Genomic DNA, 18,987 nt, shown 5'->3' on the forward strand with positions numbered 1-18,987 from the left:
ATCTAGCTGTACTGGACTCAGTCTGGTGAAGGTCTTGGTAGCTGTGGACAATTAGTCCTTTGGACTAATCTTTTCGTTGTATCCTGTTCTCTTCATTCTCCCTTGCTCCCGAAGAGATGAGACCAGTGGAACTACTACCTAACTTTTTGAAGTTAAAATACAGCTATCTCCAAAAACAAATTTAAATGATTTCTTGGTATCAAGTTAGGTATTCTTAATTTATGTCTATATGTTTAACAAAGTCCTATTCACTAGTTGAGATCTTTTAATAATAGAAGATAATGATGAATCCAGTCACTTTTGTAGTACCTAGAAAAAAAGATTAGAGAAAATGTTCAGAAACCTGAAGATTGTGCTTTCTCCCCATTCCCTCTGACTCCATTTATATTTGTTGGAGTCATGTTGGCCTTTACAAGCTTATATTGAGCCCTTAAGTATGTGCCAAGTGGATAAAAGACTATGACCACTTTACATTCCTAATCAGTAAGTGTTTGAAATAGAATATCTGCTTCATTTCTTTACCTAAAAATGGTAGAAGGACTTTGAGAAAAACCCATTGCTGTTCCTGCATGCCAGCCCTTAAAACATTTTGGAAATTTGCCGGAGAATACCAGTCTTCTCCTGCTTTCTATCAGTGTAGATAGCTCTCTGATAAAGAACCACAGGTTAGCCTTCATAGTAAATGCAAACTTTATCTACATTTTTAGTTGTTTGAGGGATGTATCTGGGGTTTAATTAACATCTACCTTGGAAGTGGAGCCAATCCAAACTTAAGATTAAATGAACTGTGTGAATGTACCTGATGCTCATTAAATGCTCGATAAATGGTGCAGCTGTAATTGTTTAATATAATTTATTTCTGGTCATTTGTCCCTCTTCCCCCAGTCACTGTATGATCTGATGACTTGAACTTGGTCATACCCTCAACTCAGTGCACTTAAAGATGTTACTTTTTAAAATGCGTCTGAAAATAAACATGATTCTGTATTGTTCCAAACTCATAGTGTAATGTGATAGTTCTGGTATTAAGACCAGGAGGAGTAAAAAGTAGAAATCTTGGCTCTCATGTATTTATAGGGTAGTTTTGAGCAGCTTGCGTTGAATGAATGTCTTTAAACTTCTCCTCTCGGTTTTTTTTCATCTTTAAAATAATAGGAATACCCTTAATTTATAAGTTTTCTTTCATATCTTAATTTAGGTATATTGTGTATAAGGTACAGTGCTAAGCACTATAGGGAATTACATAGGTTAACATCATGGTTTAGTATTCAGGGAGCTTAAAATTTATTTGAATGTTATGCCATAATTTACCAATCAAAGTTTAAAATAAGATTATTTCACAAAGAAAATTTTGAGCTTTGAACAAATTCTTTGAGACCATCTAAAGGTTTTTCAGTAGTCAGAAAATATATGATGCCAAACGTAGAACTTAACAGAACTCGAAGAGAAAATCAAAAAAGACAGGTAAAAATGAGCAGAATACAGTTTTAAGCAGTTTTTTTATCTTTTAGATCTACTGTTTGCACGTGTATACCTCTTTAGTTGACAAGAATATAAGCTTCATGTCAGGAAGCAGTATTTACATATCCCACCTCTTCTTAACAGATGTACCTAAACTCAATTTCATCATTACTTGTAGTTGGGACTAATAAAGTCTCCAATTGCCTTTATTCATTCAATCAATATTAAAATGCTTTAAACTCTGTGCTATAAAGGACTTAGTGGGACAGTGGTGGACTACGTGCGGATTTACCAAAAGCCTCCTTATAACTGACCAAAATAAAAGGAAACAAAATTGGCAAAACATCAATACTAAAACTAGTAATGGCTCTACCCTACACGTAGCACAAATGATAAATATCTACTAGATATAATAAAATATGGATCAAAGTGAAAGAAGATACTTCGAATTCGCTCACAACACTTTCTTTGGGAGAGTAGTAGAGTGTGGTAGGAAATAAACGGGAGAATTCTGGAGAATCCTTACTGGTATTACCTGACGTGGAAATAGTCTGTTTTCTGACGACACATAAACAACACTGTTAAGCCGCAGCAGTGTCTCTGTAAAAACAAACGAGCACAGCTGGCCACTTTATCTTTTGCCCTCTGATTTAGGCATTGGAGGCAGGAAGAGGAGCCATTTTGAGGCAGAGAACCAATCGCAACTAAGGGATTGCACAGTCATAATCCAGTAAAATACAAAGACTGGAAGACTTTATACTCAATTTACTAAATGTTCTCCAATCCCTGATGAGTGCAACATATATAATCAAGTTTCCGCAGAACTGACTTTAGGCGCAGGAGTTTCAGTAAATGTAGACTCCTCTCAGAAGGTTTAGGGTAGCACCTGCCTAACTGTGACAACTCTTTACTTGCCTGTGTTTTCCTTCACACTGCCTAAAAAGCTAAATGACTAAACAGCATTTTACGGATTGTTAATATTCAGCTCTCCATCTTATACTCCCAGGAGTGCACTTGTAAGTAAAACAGTCCATCCATACTGTGTTGGAGCAGGCAATAGGCCCTTAACTATTTAAGAACTATTTTCATTCTCAAGGATAAAGAAGAACAAAACGTACTTGGGGTATTAGTTAACAAAAGGCAAAGAAGAGGAAAATGGGAACTTAATATGCAAAAGGTAGATGCACTCACTTTGAAAACAGATTCACTCCTGAAAAGAGGAGAGACCTTTAGACTGCAGCTGGTTCTCATACACAAGGATGAAAGGGATAAAGTAAAAGGAGAAGACAAAACTAAGGTGGAAAAATAAAGCCATTGCAGAATTTGAAAGAGAATTGACCTTGCAGAAATGGAATCAATACTGTAGAGGAAAGAACTGAAAAAACCCAAGATTCAGAGGAAAAGGTCAAAGTAATAGAATACTAATACTAGTCATTAGTATCACATATAACATTTATTATTCACACTATATTTCAATCACTGTCCTAAATACATATGGTGGTATTTTTATTGTTTTTCAGTTGGTGTTTAATCAAGGAAGAAGAACCATTCTGGGTATTATAGAATAAGGTGTTTGTTATAGGAATAAGATCTTAAATAATTTTTGGAGAAGCTGTAGAAGGGTCTAAAAGTTGTTGGAGGACCAAAGAAAAGTCCCGAAGCCAGGCCTGTTCAGATTTTGGGCCGAATCTGTAAAGGAAGACTGATAGGACTGTCAGGAAAAATAAATGGCATATGAAGAATCCTCACTATAAAAATATTGCTACAGAGTGGATGAAAATAGTTCCAAATATTTTGTTAGGAATTATAAAAATGAAACAGTCACCTCTATAAAACAAAGAATAAAGCAACAGTATAAGAATACAGGAAACAGATGGGACACCTGAAGGTGATGAAACCTGTAAGACACAAGGAAACAAGTGGACGAAAAACAATCATTAGAAGTGCTTCTCGTCCTCTTTGCTTTCAGCAAGCAAGGCTGTGTCATCTGCATATTGCAGGTTATTAATGAATCTTCCTCCAGTCCTGATGCCACATTCTTCATACAGTCCAGCTTCACGGATTACTTGCTGAGCATACAGATCGAATAAGTATGGTGAAAGAATACAACCGTGACACATACCTTTCCTGATTTTAAACCACTCGGTATCCCCTTGTTCTGTTCAAACAACTGCCGCTTTGTCTCTGTACAGGTTCTGCATGAGCTCTGTTAAATGTCTGGAATTCCCATTTTTCCCAGTGTTATCCATAATTTGTTACAATCCACACAGTTGAATGGATTTGCATAGTCAGTAAAGCACAGGGAAACATCTTTCTAGTATTCTCTGCTTGCAGCCAGGATCCATCTGACATCAGCAGTGATATCCCTCGTGCCATGTCCTCTTCTGAATCTAGCTTGAATTCTGATGGTTCCCAGTCAACGTACTGCTGCAACTGCTTTTGGATTATCTTCAGCAAAATTTTACTTAGGTGTGCTATTAATGATAGTGTTCAATAGTTTCCGTGTTCTCTTGAATCACCTTTCTTTGGAATGGGCACAAATATAGAGCTCTTCCAGTCAGTTGGCTAGGTAGGTGTCTTCCGAATTTCCTGCCGTAGACGATTGAGCACCTTCAGTACTACATCTGTTTGTTGAAACATCTCAATTGGTGTTCACCAATTCCTGGAACCTTGTTTTTCACCCATTTGTTCAGTGCAGCTTGGACTTCTTCCTTCAGTACCATTGGTTCTTGATCAAATGCTACTTCCTGAAATGGTTGAACATCAACCAGTTGTTTTCGGTACAGTGCCTCTGTGTATTCCTTCCATCTTCTTTTGCTGCTTCCTGCATCATTCAATAATAGAATATAATAGAAAATTTAAATATATAAATTGAAAGGGTATGCTGTGTCTCATGAAATTGCTACAGAATGTTCATCATGGAAACAGTAGTTACAGTATTAGACTTCATCCCTAAGCTAAGAATCTCTCTGATTGAGGTCAGAAGATCAAAACACCTATGGATGATGAAATTCAGGAGTTCTCATACTTATTCCTAGCAAAATTCAGAACCATCAAACAGTAGTGTCCATAATCATCTCAGACTGTGCTGAGAAGCTCCTAGACCAAGGGAAGATTGATGATAAGGCCCTTTCTCCAGAGCCAACAGAGAGAGAAAGCCTTCCCCTGGAGCTGGTGCCCTGAATTCAAACTTCTAGCCTACTAGACTATGAGAGAATAAATTTCTCTTTGTTAAAGCCATTCACTTGTGGTATTTATGTTACAGCAGCACTGGATAACCAAGACAGATACCTACTTTCACCTCTGGTATTCAACATAGTACTGAAATTTTAGCCAGAGCAGTTAGACAAGAAGAAGAAGTAAAAGGCATCCAAATTGTAAAGGAAGAAGTAAAATTCTCTGTTTGCATGTGGCGATCACATAGAAAACCCTAAAGAATCCACAAAAAAAATGTTTAGAGTTAATAAATGAACTCAGCAAAGTTTTATGATATAGAGTCAAAACACAAAAATAATTTGCGTTTCTGTACACCAGCAATGAGCAAACCAAAAAAGGAATTAAGAAAACAGTTTCATTTGTGATAGTATGAGAAAGAGTGAAATACTTAGGAATAAATTTAACCAAGGAAGTGAAAGACTTGTACACTGAAAATTACAAAACATTGCTGAAAGAAATTTTAAAAAGATCTAAATAAATTCAAAACATCCCATGTTCATGACTTGGAAGACTTCATATTGTTGGCGATGACGTTACTACCCAAAGCAGTATATAGATTCAGTGCAATGCCTATCAAAATCCCAATGGCATTTTTCACATAAACAGAAAAACCTATCCTAAAATTCATACGGAATTTACGGGGACCCTGAATAGGCAAACAATATTGAAAGAACAACAAAAGTGAAGGACTCACACTTGCTGATTTCAAAACTTACTACAAAGCTACAATAATAAAAAAACAGTGTGGTGCTGACATAAAGGTAGACATATAAGCCAGTGCAATAGAAAGCCGAGAAATACAAGATATTTAATAGGGAAAAGGACACAGTCTTTTCAACTGGATATCCACATGCAAAAGAATAAAGTTGGACCCTTACCTTATACCATATACAAATGCCAACACAGAATAGTCAAACACCTAACTCTTGGAACTAAAATTATAAAACTCTTAGAAGAAAACAAAAGGGAAAAGCTTCATGACACCAAACACACGGGCAATAGTAGGAAAAATAGATAAATTGGAGTTTATCAAAATTAAAATTTTTTTGTAACGAAGAACATTATCAAGAGAGTGAAAAGACAACCACAGAATGAGAGAAAATATTTGCCAGTCACATATCTGATACAAGGAGCCCTGGTGGTGCAGTGGTTAAGTACTCAGCTGCTAACCGAAAGATCAGCGGTTCAAACTCACCAGTTCCTCCACGGGAGAAAGATGTGGCAGTCACCTTCCATAAATATTACATACAGCCTTAGAAACGCTATGGGGCAGCTCTGTTCTGTCCTGTAGGGTTGTTATAAGTCATAATCGACTCCACAGCAACAGGCTTATATCTAATAAGAAATCAATATCTAGGATATGTAAATAACTCTTACAATTGAAATACTATAACAAACTAATTTTATAAAAGTGGAGAATACTTGAGTAGACGTTTCTCCAAAGAATTCATATAAATGGCCAGTAAGCACTTGGAAGGATGCTTAACATCATTAGTAATTGCTGATGGGAATGTAAAATTATGCAGCTGGTGTGGAAAACAGTTTAGTGATTCCTCAAAAAGTTTAACATAGAATTACCATACCCATATACATACATACCCATGGGTAACTGTCTGGACATTTTATACAAATGTACACATATATACATACACATTCTTAGATGCAGTCTTAGAAAGTATAATGCAGGTTACCAGGGCCTAGAGAGAGCAGGTAATGAGGACTTACTGTTTATTGGGTATAGTGTTTTTGTTTGGGATGTTAAAAAAAGATCCTTTTATTTTGGTCAGTTATAAGGAGGCTTTTGGTAAATCCGCATGTAGTCCACCACTGTCCCACTAAGTCCTTTATAGCACTTACAGAGTTTAAAGCATTTTAATATTGATTGAATGAATAAAGGCAATTGGAGCCTTTATTAGTCCCAACTACAAGTAATGATGAAATTGAGTTTAGGTACATCTGTCAAGAAGAGGTGGGGGTGCTAGGTAAATTGTGTATAAAGTTTATATTGAAAAAGAAGCATGAGTAACGAAGACTTTTCTGAAAAGAACAATAATGTGGGAATCAAACTTATTAGACAATAAAACATGAAGTTATAATGATTAGAACATTATGATAGTGGTGTGTCGATAGAAAATCAGTGATCTAGAAAGTCCAGCAGTAGACCTAGATATGTATGAGGATTTAGTACAATGAGAAGTGTAGTATTTTCCGTCCGTGAATGAAGGATGCATTATTCGATGAATTCTATTAGAACTGGGTAACTGTCTGGGACATTTTATACAAATGTACACGTATATACATACACACATTTGTTAAGCTTAATTAGTACTTGAATTTTCATCTCTTTTTTTCACTGCTGTTGTATTGTTTTTAAGAATACAGGTAAGCCATTTTCCACATCTTTTTCAAATACTACTTTGATGTCTTGATCTTCTAGCTATGACTCCATTTCTATTTCTCTGGCTTTATTATACTAGTTGTTTTGGATTTCTCTCTTCCCGTTCTCTTTTAAACCCATTCCAATCAGGTTTTACCCTTCCACATTACAGAGATTGCTATTGCGTGGTCACCAATGACCCCTCACAATGCTAGATCCAACAAACAAATCTGCGTTCTCATTGCTACTTGACCTGCCACTAATGTCACTCCTTTCCAGAATTCCCATGTTCTTCACTTGGGTCTCAGGATACCATGCACACTCACTCACTTGCTGTCATCAGTCCCCACCCCACCCCGGCTTCTCGGTCTTTGCTGGTTCCGCTTCATCTTCCTTATTTTAATGGTGCAGTTCCTCAGGGTCACTTCTTTGTTGTCTGCTCTTCTGTTTACATTCACTCTCACTTGGTTATGTCAACCAATTGCCAGGCTTTAAATATCTATATGCTGTTCACTTTTAAATTTGAATCTTTCTTCTCTGATCTCTACCCTGAACTTCAGGCTCAACTTACAGTTGACATTTCTACTTGGATGTTTAATAGACATTTCAATCTTAACATTTGCATAAGTGAACCCCTGATGGTCATTTTCCGTCCTCCTTCAACCATAGTCCTGGTTATCTTCTCATCAGTTCCCCTGCTTCTGCCCTAGTGTAAACCACTGTCATCTCTGTTCATGATAACTGCTGTAGCTTGCTGAGAAGACTCCATGCTTCTACGCTTGTTTCCCTATAGCCTTATCAAGAGAGTAGCTAGAAGGCCTATTTGCCCAAAAGCTTCCAGTGCTTCCCTGTTTCACTCATAGTCAGGACTCAAGTCTTTATAATGTCCCACAGGTACCTCCATACGCTAACCTCACACACCTCTCTAATCACATGTCATAATTATTCTCCCACTCAGTCATGCAGTTTCTGCCACATTAGTAGTCTTGTTGTTTCTGCTAACTTCCTCACTTTGTCTTTACTCATATGTTACCTGATCAGTGAGGCCTAGCCCCTTCACCTAACTTAATGTTGTAAACGCTTCTCTAGAACTCCCAGTTATCTCATATTTTTCCCATAGCAGTTACTGTCTTTTACTAAATAATGTAATTGTTTAAAATTTACTGTGTTTTACTTCATTGTATGTACCCCCCCAACACACACACACACTAGAGTATAACTCTATTCACCTTGCCATCAAGTCAGTGCTGAGTCATGGCAACCCCATGTATTACAGAGCACCTTCCTTCTGTGGTGCTACTGGGTGCATTTGAACTACCAGCCTTTCAGTTAATAGTAGAATGCAAACCCTTTGCGCCACCCAGGGACCTATGAATTCCATGCAGGCAGGGGTTTTGTCTTTACTGTTACGTGATACAGCCTTTGTACTTAGTAGGGACCGAGTAAATACATCTTGAACAAATGAAGAGTCAGATTGACAGCAAGCTTTTAGGACCTACATAAGTAAAATTATAAATGTCACAAAAAGCTCAGCTAGTAGATAAATTTCCTTTATTATTGTAGAGATAACTGTTTACATCAGTACACACAAAGTTTAAGCCATTTGGAAGTTTTTAAAACTTCAGATGGATCTCAGGTTTATCTGGATGAATATATAAGCAAAAATAGCCAGACAGGCTGATGAAAATGTTCTTAAATTAGATAGTGGTGATGGTTATACAACTCTGAGTATACTAACAACCACTACATACACTTTAAAAGGGTGAATTATGTGGTATGTGAAGTTTATATCAATAATGCTGTTGTAAAATAGGAAATTTTTATAGGAATACAAAAGGGAAAAAAACAGTCATTTGAAGTATTAAAACATTATTATAAAGTCACAGCATCAGTACATTGCATTACTGGTTCCAGAATAAACTTAAAGACAAATGAAACAAAATGGAGGGCTTAGAGAAAGACCCAAATATGAATATAGTTACTATTAGTTGCCATCGAGTTTGATCCAGCTCACGGCAACCTTATGTATGACACAACCAGGGCTCCAGACTAGTTCTTCCAGTTCAGTCATGGCTGAGGAAGTAAACTGGAACAGATCTGAATTTTTAAAATGTGGGTGAACCAGAATGGAAAAAATTATGGGTTAGGCCCTGCTAGAAATTTAATTTCCCTCTTAGAAAACAAGGGCAGCGTACATGTTGCATAGCAACCAAATCTCTTGCCCATCTGATTTTGCAGAGTCAGAAACAGCAGTTCCCCTCTCACATATGGCAGCAGACCATGCTGCTTTGAATATATGTCACTCTTCTCAGTCCTGATGATAATCCAGTCTAACGTATCAGGCTCCTGAAAGGGCTCACTACGCCTCTTGAAGTCTCCTATTCCAGGGCTTTGACCAGTAATTTTTCTTGTTCCGGTTATAGTTCTAAATCACCCAAATTTTAAAATTTGAGTCTGTCCCAGTTTTGCTTCCTTGACCATGACAGAACCAGTTTGAACTGTTCGAAGCCACGAACAGAACAAAACATTGCCTGGTCCTGTGCCATCTTCATCATCATTGGTATGTTTGAGTCCATTGTTGTGGCTTTTGTGTCAGTCCATCTCATTGAGCTTTGTCCTCATTTTTGTTGACCCTCTGCTTTACCAAACATGATATCCTTTCCTAATGATTGGTATTTCCTGATGATGTTTCCAAAGTAAGTGATTCAGAGTTTACCATCCTCCCTTCTAAGGGGCGTTTTGGTTATATTCTAAAGACTAATTTGTTCATTCTTTTGGCAGTACATCGTATGTTAATATTCTTCACTAGCACCACAGTTCAAACACATCAGTTCTTTTTCTCTGCATGTGAGGTGATTGAAAAGACCATGGCTTGGGTCAGACTCATCTTAGTCATCAAAGTGACTTATTTTTAAAACTTTATAGAGGTCTTTTGCTGCAGATTTGCCCAGTGCAATACGTCCTTTGATTTCTTGGCTGATGCTTCCATGAATGTTGATTGTTGATCCGAGTAGAGTGAGATCATTGACAACTTCAATTTTTTCTCAGTTTATCATGATGTTGTTTATCATAGGAATACATAATAAATGTATTACAAATCAGTGAGCATGTAATGAGTAATGGAAATATTCTTAGAACAACTGGCCAACTTCGGGGATAAGAAAAGCTTCATTCTTCCCCACAGACTTATAGTTAAAAAATAAAAATTAAACCATGAAAGCATTAATAGAAAAATGCAGTGAAGATTATATTCTTGAAGAGAATGAGATCTTTCCAAATATGATATGAAAATAAAACTATAAAGCAAGAGAGATTATTTTACTTACTGTATTAGTTAAAAGCTTTGGCTCTGAAATCAGACTTAAGTTCAAATCATACGTCAATCACTTACTGGTTAAGTGACCTTGGGCAGGTTATCTCACATCTAAACTACTATTTATCTGTTAAATGCGTCTGATTATAGTAACTGCATTATATGGTTGTGAGAATAAACGACATACAATATGTGACATACTTCGTACAGCCTTTCATATGTATTTGAATACATAAAAGGTTTTAACTTCTTTATGAGATAAATAATAGGGATAAGATATGTATATGCATATATATAAAGGAAGCAGATAACCAGGCTTGCAGGGTACCGCTGGGTGCATTTGAACCGCCAACCTTTTGGTCAGCAGACGAGCATAAACCATTTGTGCCATGTAGGGACCTTTAAAGAAAATGTAGTTTTCTATCAGACAGTGGTAATATTGTGTTCTGTTTGGGGTGCCACATGTAAAGGGGAATATTGACAAACAGACATGGTTATCAGAGAATGGCTAGAGAGAAGTGAAACTGCTTGTGATAGTTGAGTTCAAATGTATGAAAGACTAGAGATATATATCCATCACCAGGATCAACTTGTGCATTTCCTATCTCAAGCTATTCTTGCTTGTCTATTTTTCCAAAGGAATGTTTAATCAACTTTTCTAGTTCTTGAAGAAATTCTTGTGGTATTTTCATTGGTGTTGCATTAAAATTATAAATTTGCTTAGGGAAAATTGTCATCTTTATGATGTCTTTTTATCCATATAGTATGCGTTTACATTTGTTTGAATCTGCATTTAAGTCTTCTGTGACTATTTTATAGTTAGAAAGAACTTTTTGGTTGTTACACAAAAGTAAAACAGACTGTTGTGTGAAGAGTGAATTCATTTGTGAAGTGTATAGTGAAGATGATTCATGCATTAAATAGCAAGATACAATAAATAACTTAAAAATTACTTGCAACTCTAAGATTTTGCATAAAAACACCTTCTTATATTCATGTCTCTTCTTGTCTCTCTTATTCCTCTCATATTAATAGAGATTTTACTGATTATTCTAGAACGTAATTGAGAATGAGTTAAAGGAGTGGAAGTAAATCAGGAATTGTTCTGTATTGGTTTGTAATCATTGAAGTCAATGAAGAAGGTAGGCAGTGAACTGTTATGTTAAAAGATGGCCATGGGTTATAGTGGCTAAGAATATTTTTCTTCAAAAACAGTACATTTATATGTTTAATATGTATTTAATCAATCAATCAATCAAAATTAAAAGTAGAGACTGTAATTTGCTTTTTAAAACAGTGTCAAAAAGTCAACAAAAATAATTCTTGTTAAGCGTCCGCTTTAGCAGTAGATGAACTTGCAGACTGTGAACTTTGCAAGAACAAGGGTGGGACTTTAGTCAGATTCTTAAAAACCTCTGTTGCCCTATCACCTTATACCTGATAAATGGTCAATTAGCTTGTTGAGTTGTAATGCTAAATTGAAGTGGTATAAGGTTTACTCTCTCTGAAACCTTTTTCTTGTTCAAATTTTAGGATCCTTCAAAGTTGTACAAGAAAGCAGGTGATGTTGCAGCCATTCAGTGCCAGTCTGAAGAAAGCATCCATCTTCATTCACAGGGAGAAAACAATCCTTTGTCTAAGAAGCTTTCTCCAGTACACTCAGAAATGGCAGATTACATTAATGCAACACCATCTACTCTTGTTGGTGGCCGGGATCCTGATTTAAAGGATCGAGCATTACTTAATGGAGGAACTAGTGTAACAGAAAAGTTGGCACAGCTCATTGCTACTTGTCCTCCTTCTAAGTCTTCCAAAACAAAACCGAAGAAATTAGGAACTGGCACTACAGCAGGATTGGTTAGCAAAGATTTGATCAGGAAAGCAGGCATTGGCTCTGTAGCCGGAATAATACATAAGGACTTAATTAAAAAACCAGCTATCAGCACAGCAGTTGGATTGGTAACTAAAGATCCTGGGAAGAAGCCAGTGTTTAATGCAACCGTAGGATTGGTCAGTAAGGACTCTGTGAAAAAACTGGGAAGCGGCACTACAGCGGTATTCATTAATAAAGACTTGGGCAAAAAAACAGGGACTATCACTACCGTAGGACTGGTGAGCAAGGATTCAGGAAAGAAGCTAGGAATTGGAATTGTTCCAGGTTTAGTGAATAAAGAATCTGGCAAGAAGTTAGGACTTGGCACTGTAGTTGGATTGGTTAATAAAGACTTGGGAAAGAAATTGGGTTCTGCTGTTGGCCTGGTAGCCAAGGACTGTGCAAAGAAGATTGTAGCAAGTTCAACAATGGGATTGGTTAATAAGGACATTGGAAAGAAACTAGTGACCTGTCCTATGGCAGGACTAGTCAGTAAAGAGGCCATAAATCTTAAAGCTGAAGCATTGCTCCCCACTCAGGAACCACTTAAGGCTTCTTGTAGTACAAACATCAGTAGTCATGAAAATCAGGAACTTTCTGAATCCCTGAAAGACAACGCCACCAGCAAAACTTTTGAGAAGAATGTTATACGGCAGAGTAAAGAAAGCATACTAGAAAAGTTCTCAGTTCGAAAAGAAATTATTAATTTGGAAAAAGAAGTGTTTAATGAAGGAACATGCATTCAGCAAGACAGTTTCTCATCCAGTGAGAGGGGGTCCTATGAAATTTCGAAGCATGAAAAGCAACCTCCCGTATATTGCACTTCTCCAGACTTTCACATGGGAGGTGCTTCTGATGCATCTACAGCTAAATCCCCTTTTAGTGCAGTAGGAGAAAGCAATCTCCCTTCCCCATCACCTACAGTATCTGTTAATCCTTTATCCAGAAATCCCCCTGAAACTTCTTCACAGCTGGCTAATCCATTGCTTTTAAGTCCTACCACAGAACTGATGGAAGAAATTTCTGGATGTGTTGGAAAGAACCAGTTTACTTCTGAGAGTGCCCACTTGAACATTGGTCATAGGTCCGTGGGTCATAGCATGAATATTGATTGTAAAGGGATTGATAAAGAGCTAAGTGATTCAAAAACTACACATATAGATATTCCAAGAATAAGCTCTTCCCTAGGAAAAAAGCCAAGTCTGACTTCTGAATCCAGTATTCATACAATTACCCCTTCAGTTGTTAACTTCACTAGTTTGTTTAGCAACAAGCCCTTTCTAAAACTTGGTGCAGTAACTGCATCGGACAAACACTGCCAAGTTGCCGAAAGCCTAAGCACTAATTTGCAGTCCAAACCATTAAAAAAAAGGAAAGGAAGAAAACCTCGGTGGACTAAAGTGGTGGCGAGAAGCACTTGCCGGTCTCCAAAAGGGCTAGACTTAGAAAGATCAGAGCTTTTTAAAAATGTTTCTTGTAGCTCTCTATCAAATAGTAATTCTGAGCCGGCCAAGTTTATGAAAAATATTGGAGCATCTTCATTTGTAGATCATGACTTCCTTAAACGCCGACTGCCAAAGTTGAGCAAATCCACAGCTCCATCTCTTGCTCTCTTAACTGACAGTGAGAAACCATCTCATAAGTCTTTTGCTACCCACAAACTATCCTCCAGTATGCGTGTCTCTAGTGACCTTTTGTCTGATATTTATAAGCCTAAAAGAGGAAGACCTAAATCAAAGGAGATGCCTCAATTGGAAGGTCCACCTAAAAGGACTCTAAAAATCCCAGCCTCTAAAGTTTTTTCTTTGCAGTCTAAGGAAGAGCAAGAACCCCCAATTTTACAGCCAGAAATTGAAATCCCTTCCTTTAAACAAAGTCTGTCTGTGTCTCCTTTTCCCAAAAAGAGAGGCAGGCCTAAAAGACAAATGAGGTCACCAGTCAAAATGAAGCCCCCTGTACTATCAGTGGCTCCGTTTGTTGCCACTGAAAGTCCAAGCAAGCTGGAATCTGAAAGTGACAACCACAGAAGTAGCAGTGATTTCTTTGAGAGTGAGGACCAACTTCAGGATCCGGATGATCTAGAGGACAGTCATAGGCCAGGTCTCTGTAGTATGAGTGACCTGGAGATGGAGCCAGATAAAAAAATTACCAAGAGAAACAATGGACAATTAATGAAAACCATTATCCGCAAAATAAATAAAATGAAGACTTTGAAGAGAAAGAAACTGTTGAATCAGATTCTTTCAAGCTCTGTAGAATCAAGTAATAAAGGGAAAGTGCAATCCAAACTCCATAATACAGTGTCAAGTCTTGCTGCCACATTTGGCTCCAAATTGGGCCAACAGATAAACGTCAGCAAGAAAGGGACCATTTACATAGGAAAGAGAAGGGGTCGAAAACCAAAAACTGTCCTAAATGGCATTCTTTCTGGTAGCCCTACCAGCCTTGCTGTCCTTGAGCAGACAGCTCAGCAGGCAACTGGATCAGCATTAGGACAGATCCTTCCCCCTTTACTGCCATCAGCTGCTGGTAGTTCTGAGCTCCTTCCATCACCTATCTGCTCTCAGTCTTCTGGGACTAGTGGAGGTCAGAGCCCTGTAAGCAGTGATGCAGGCTTTATTGAACCCAGTTCTGTGCCATATTTGCATTTACACTCCAGACAGGGCAGTATGATTCAGACTCTTGCAATGAAGAAGGCCTCAAAGGGGAGGAGGCGATTATCTCCACCTACTTTGTTGCCGAATTCTCCTTCGCACTTGAGTGAACTCACATCTCTGAAAGAAGCGACTCCATCCCCAATTTCTGAGTCTCATAGTGATGAGACCATTCCCAGTGATAGTGGAATCGGAACAGATAATAACAGCACATCAGACAGAGCAGAGAAATTCTGTGGGCAAAAAAAGAGGCGACATTCTTTTGAGCATGTTTCTCTGATCCCCCCAGAAACCGCCACAGTCCTAAGCAGTCTTAAAGAAAAGCATAAACACAAGTGTAAGCGCAGGAGTCATGATTACCTCAGCTATGACAAGATGAAAAGGCAGAAACGAAAACGGAAAAAGAAATATCCCCAACTTCGAAATAGACAGGACCCAGACTTTCTTGCAGAGCTGGAGGAGCTGATAAGCCGTCTGAGTGAAATTCGGATCACCCATCGAAGTCATCATTTTATCCCCCGAGACCTTCTGCCAACTATTTTTCGCATCAACTTTAATAGTTTCTATACACATCCTTCTTTTCCCTTAGACCCTTTGCACTACATTCGAAAACCTGACTTAAAAAAGAAAAGAGGGAGACCCCCTAAGATGAGGGAGGCAATGGCTGAAATGCCTTTTATGCACAGCCTTAGTTTTCCTCTCTCCAGTACTGGATTCTATCCCTCTTATGGCATGCCTTATTCTCCTTCACCACTTACCGCTGCTCCCATAGGACTAGGTTACTATGGAAGGTATCCCCCTACTCTTTATCCACCTCCTCCGTCCCCTTCTTTCACCACCCCACTTCCACCTCCTTCCTATATGCATGCTGGTCATTTACTTCTTAATCCCACCAAATACCATAAGAAAAAACATAAGCTACTTCGTCAGGAGGCCTTTCTTACAACTAGCAGGACTCCCCTCCTTTCCATGAGTACCTACCCCAGTGTCCCTCCTGAGATGGCCTATGGTTGGATGGTTGAGCACAAACACAGGCACCGCCACAAACACAGAGAGCACCGTTCTTCTGAGCAGCCCCAGGTTTCCATGGACACTGGCTCTTCCAGATCTGTCCTGGAGTCTTTGAAGCGCTATCGATTTGGGAAGGATACTGTTGGAGAGCGATACAAACATAAGGAAAAGCACCGGTGTCACATGTCCTGCCCTCATCTCTCTCCTTCAAAAAGCTTAATAAACCGAGAGGAACCGTGGGTCCACCGAGAGCCTTCAGAATCCAGTTCGTTGGCCTTGGGATTGCAGACTCCTTTACAGATTGACTGTTCAGAAAGTTCTCCAAGTTTATCTCTTGGAGGGTTCACTCCCAACTCTGAGCCAGCTGGCAGCGATGAACATACAAACCTTTTCACAAGTGCAATAGGCAACTGCAGAGTTTCAAACCCTAACTCCAGTGGCCGGAAGAAGTTAACTGACAGCCCTGGACTCTTTTCTGCACAGGACACTTCGCTAAATCGGCCTCACAGAAAGGAGCCACTGCCTTCCAACGAAAGGGCAGTACAGACCCTGACAGGTAAGAGGGTTATTTTGTTTGTTTTTTTATTTGTGTTTGAGAAATAGATTATGTTGCCCTCTGGTTACCTGATACATGTAGAGGAACTTTTAACAGATCTGATGTTTTTGTTTTTATGAATGTATTTTGAAATCTTTTCTCTTCAACATTCTTATCTTCCTTAGATACTAGAATTGAGATAAGGTATGTCTTTGCATTGATTTAGTGTTTTGAGAAGAAGTCCTTGGGTGATATAAATGGTTAAGCGCTGGACTACTATCCCAGAGGTTTGCACTTCAGACCTATCCAGAGGCACCTCAGAAGATAGGCCTGGCAATCTGCTTGTGAAAAGTCACAGTGTTGAAAACCCTATGGAGCAGTTCTACTCTGTACACATGAGGTTGCCATGAGTCGGAACTGACTCAACGGCAACTAACAACAAAGTGTTTTGAGAAGAAGTATAATTATCAAAACAGAATATACACGCATACACAACTTTAGAAAATTAGCATAAATGATTTGTCTTTCTTATACAAAAAATACCATGACACAACTTCTTTAGTGAGAGATGGCTCATAGATACTTGTTAGTAGCTGTGTAGGCTTTTTAATAGATATTAATCTAATAATTGCATATACTTCTGTGTTATAAAAAGAATATGTTGTGAACCCTGTATGTCTCATAATAAAAGTCCAGGCATTGAAAAATAATCCGTTATAAAATTTAACTGAATATTCAGAGGGACTTCATTTTGCAGAGTACTTTTAGACTATTTTTCTGCCTTTACAAAATTCCTTTGGGTTAAATTTAGATGCTGCTGAAACAAATCCTCTTAAAATTGGCTTTCTCTTTATGTTGCCATATTATGCAGTTAGAAGCTTTTTTTTAAAAAAAAGAAAAAAACTAAACACCCTAGGTTATATTCTTTGAGAGTTTCTGATTATTGATAAAAAAATGGAAAAGTAATTTAGGTCATTAACTTCCTGGGCTAAGTGGCGGGATATTGGAAATGCTTTTTTTTCCTCCACTCACTCCCATTCCTGGTGCTAATGTATGCCCACTGTAACCGTTACCCACTGCCGTCAAGCTGATTCCAACTCAGTTACCCTATAGGATGGAATAGGACTGCCCCATAGAGTTTCTAAGGAGTGGCTGGTGGATTCCAGCTGCCGACCTTTTGGTTAGCAGCCTTCACACTTAACCGCTACACCACCAGGGCCCCTATGTAGTGCTACAAAAAAATCAAAGGAGCTATTTATATCTGAAAATGTAATTAAATTAAACTATTTTCATTAATTCATGTTATAAAATCATCAGTCTAATGACCTCATTAGTTAAAAAATTATTGTCTCCATTAATTTTAGCCACATAGAAAATAGTTTAATCTTATTTTTGCCAATCATGTTTCTGTTTTTATTTCAGCAGCTTAACAATGTTACACAGCAGTGTAGTTTCAAGATAAGTGCTAGTTTTTATCTAACTGTTCACTTCAATGAAAATGACTTTGTTTTTGATGGAACAACTTCTTCCATCTCAAAACTTACAGTAATTTATTAACGTCTAATACATTTTATCTTCATAAAAGCTACTTCAATAAGATATAAAAAGACATGAAACAAATAATTTAGATAATGCATTTGTAATGTCTAGGAAGTGTCTTAAGAACTGAGACCAAGATGGAAAACAAGAAATAGGAAGCATTGACCATTCAAACAAAAGATATCCCGAAGTCATTGTTCTTTATCAGGGACCTCAAACCTAAAGAGTTTATAAATTAACTCTAGAAAGTCCTGTGAACCCTTTGATGTTGTAAGTAAAATTATGTGTATGTGTACTTGTGTGAAATCTCAATATTCCCTCCTATATAATAGGAATAGTAGGTTTATTATGAGGAGTAAATGAGATTCTCGTTCTTAGCAGTGGTTTGTACATACTAAGGACAAAGATGTTCATTGCTTTTATTATCCCCCCCTACGAAAGATAAAAAAAACTGGCTTTCGGGGAAAAGATAAACTCCTAAGGGACAAAGAGTTTTTGTTCCTGATTTCCATTATCCCTAAACTTCTGAAAAATAAAAGTTATCTTAGTGGAGAAGCTTTAGGCTCTTTATTAGTTTTTAGGAGCCCTGGTGGCGCAGTGGTTTAGGAGCTCAGCTGCTAACCAAAAGGTCGGCAGTAACAATGTGATAAAGAGAAAAACACAAATCCTAAACTTTAATTAGGTTCATTCAACAAATTTTGGACAAATATTTAACCAACAACAATTACTGGATAAGGTGGCATAAACAGTTAAGCACTCGGCTATTAACCAAAAGTTGGAGGTTCAAATCCACCCAGAGGATTCTTGGAAGAAGTATCTGACTGTCTACTTCCAAATGGTCACAGCCATTAAAAACCCTATGGAGTGCAATTCTACTCTGAAACAAATAGGGTCACCATGAGTCAAAAGGCAACTTGGCTTAGTGTATGTCAGACATTCTACTTTGTGGGCCCTTGTTATATAACAGGGAACAAGGTACACAAGTTCGTTATTCTTGTGAAACTTAGA

General features: G+C 37.8%; 1 protein-coding gene across 5 annotated transcripts in view; it reads left to right on the forward strand.

Moving 5' to 3' along the window:
- The window catches only part of ASH1L (ASH1 like histone lysine methyltransferase), a 239,739-nt gene that overhangs the window by 77,812 nt on the left and 142,940 nt on the right, over nt 1–18,987 (forward strand). For all 5 annotated transcript variants that reach the window (XM_023742556.1, XM_023742554.1, XM_023742553.1 and 2 more), the window contains one exon: nt 11,901–16,461. In XM_023742556.1, the coding sequence (XP_023598324.1) occupies nt 11,901–16,461 (4,561 nt within the window). The remainder of the gene's footprint in view (nt 1–11,900; nt 16,462–18,987) is intronic.

The sequence above is a fragment of the Trichechus manatus genome, unplaced genomic scaffold, assembly GCF_000243295.1.
Source record: "Trichechus manatus latirostris isolate Lorelei unplaced genomic scaffold, TriManLat1.0 scaffold00213, whole genome shotgun sequence".
NCBI classification, from domain to species: Eukaryota; Metazoa; Chordata; class Mammalia; order Sirenia; family Trichechidae; genus Trichechus; species Trichechus manatus.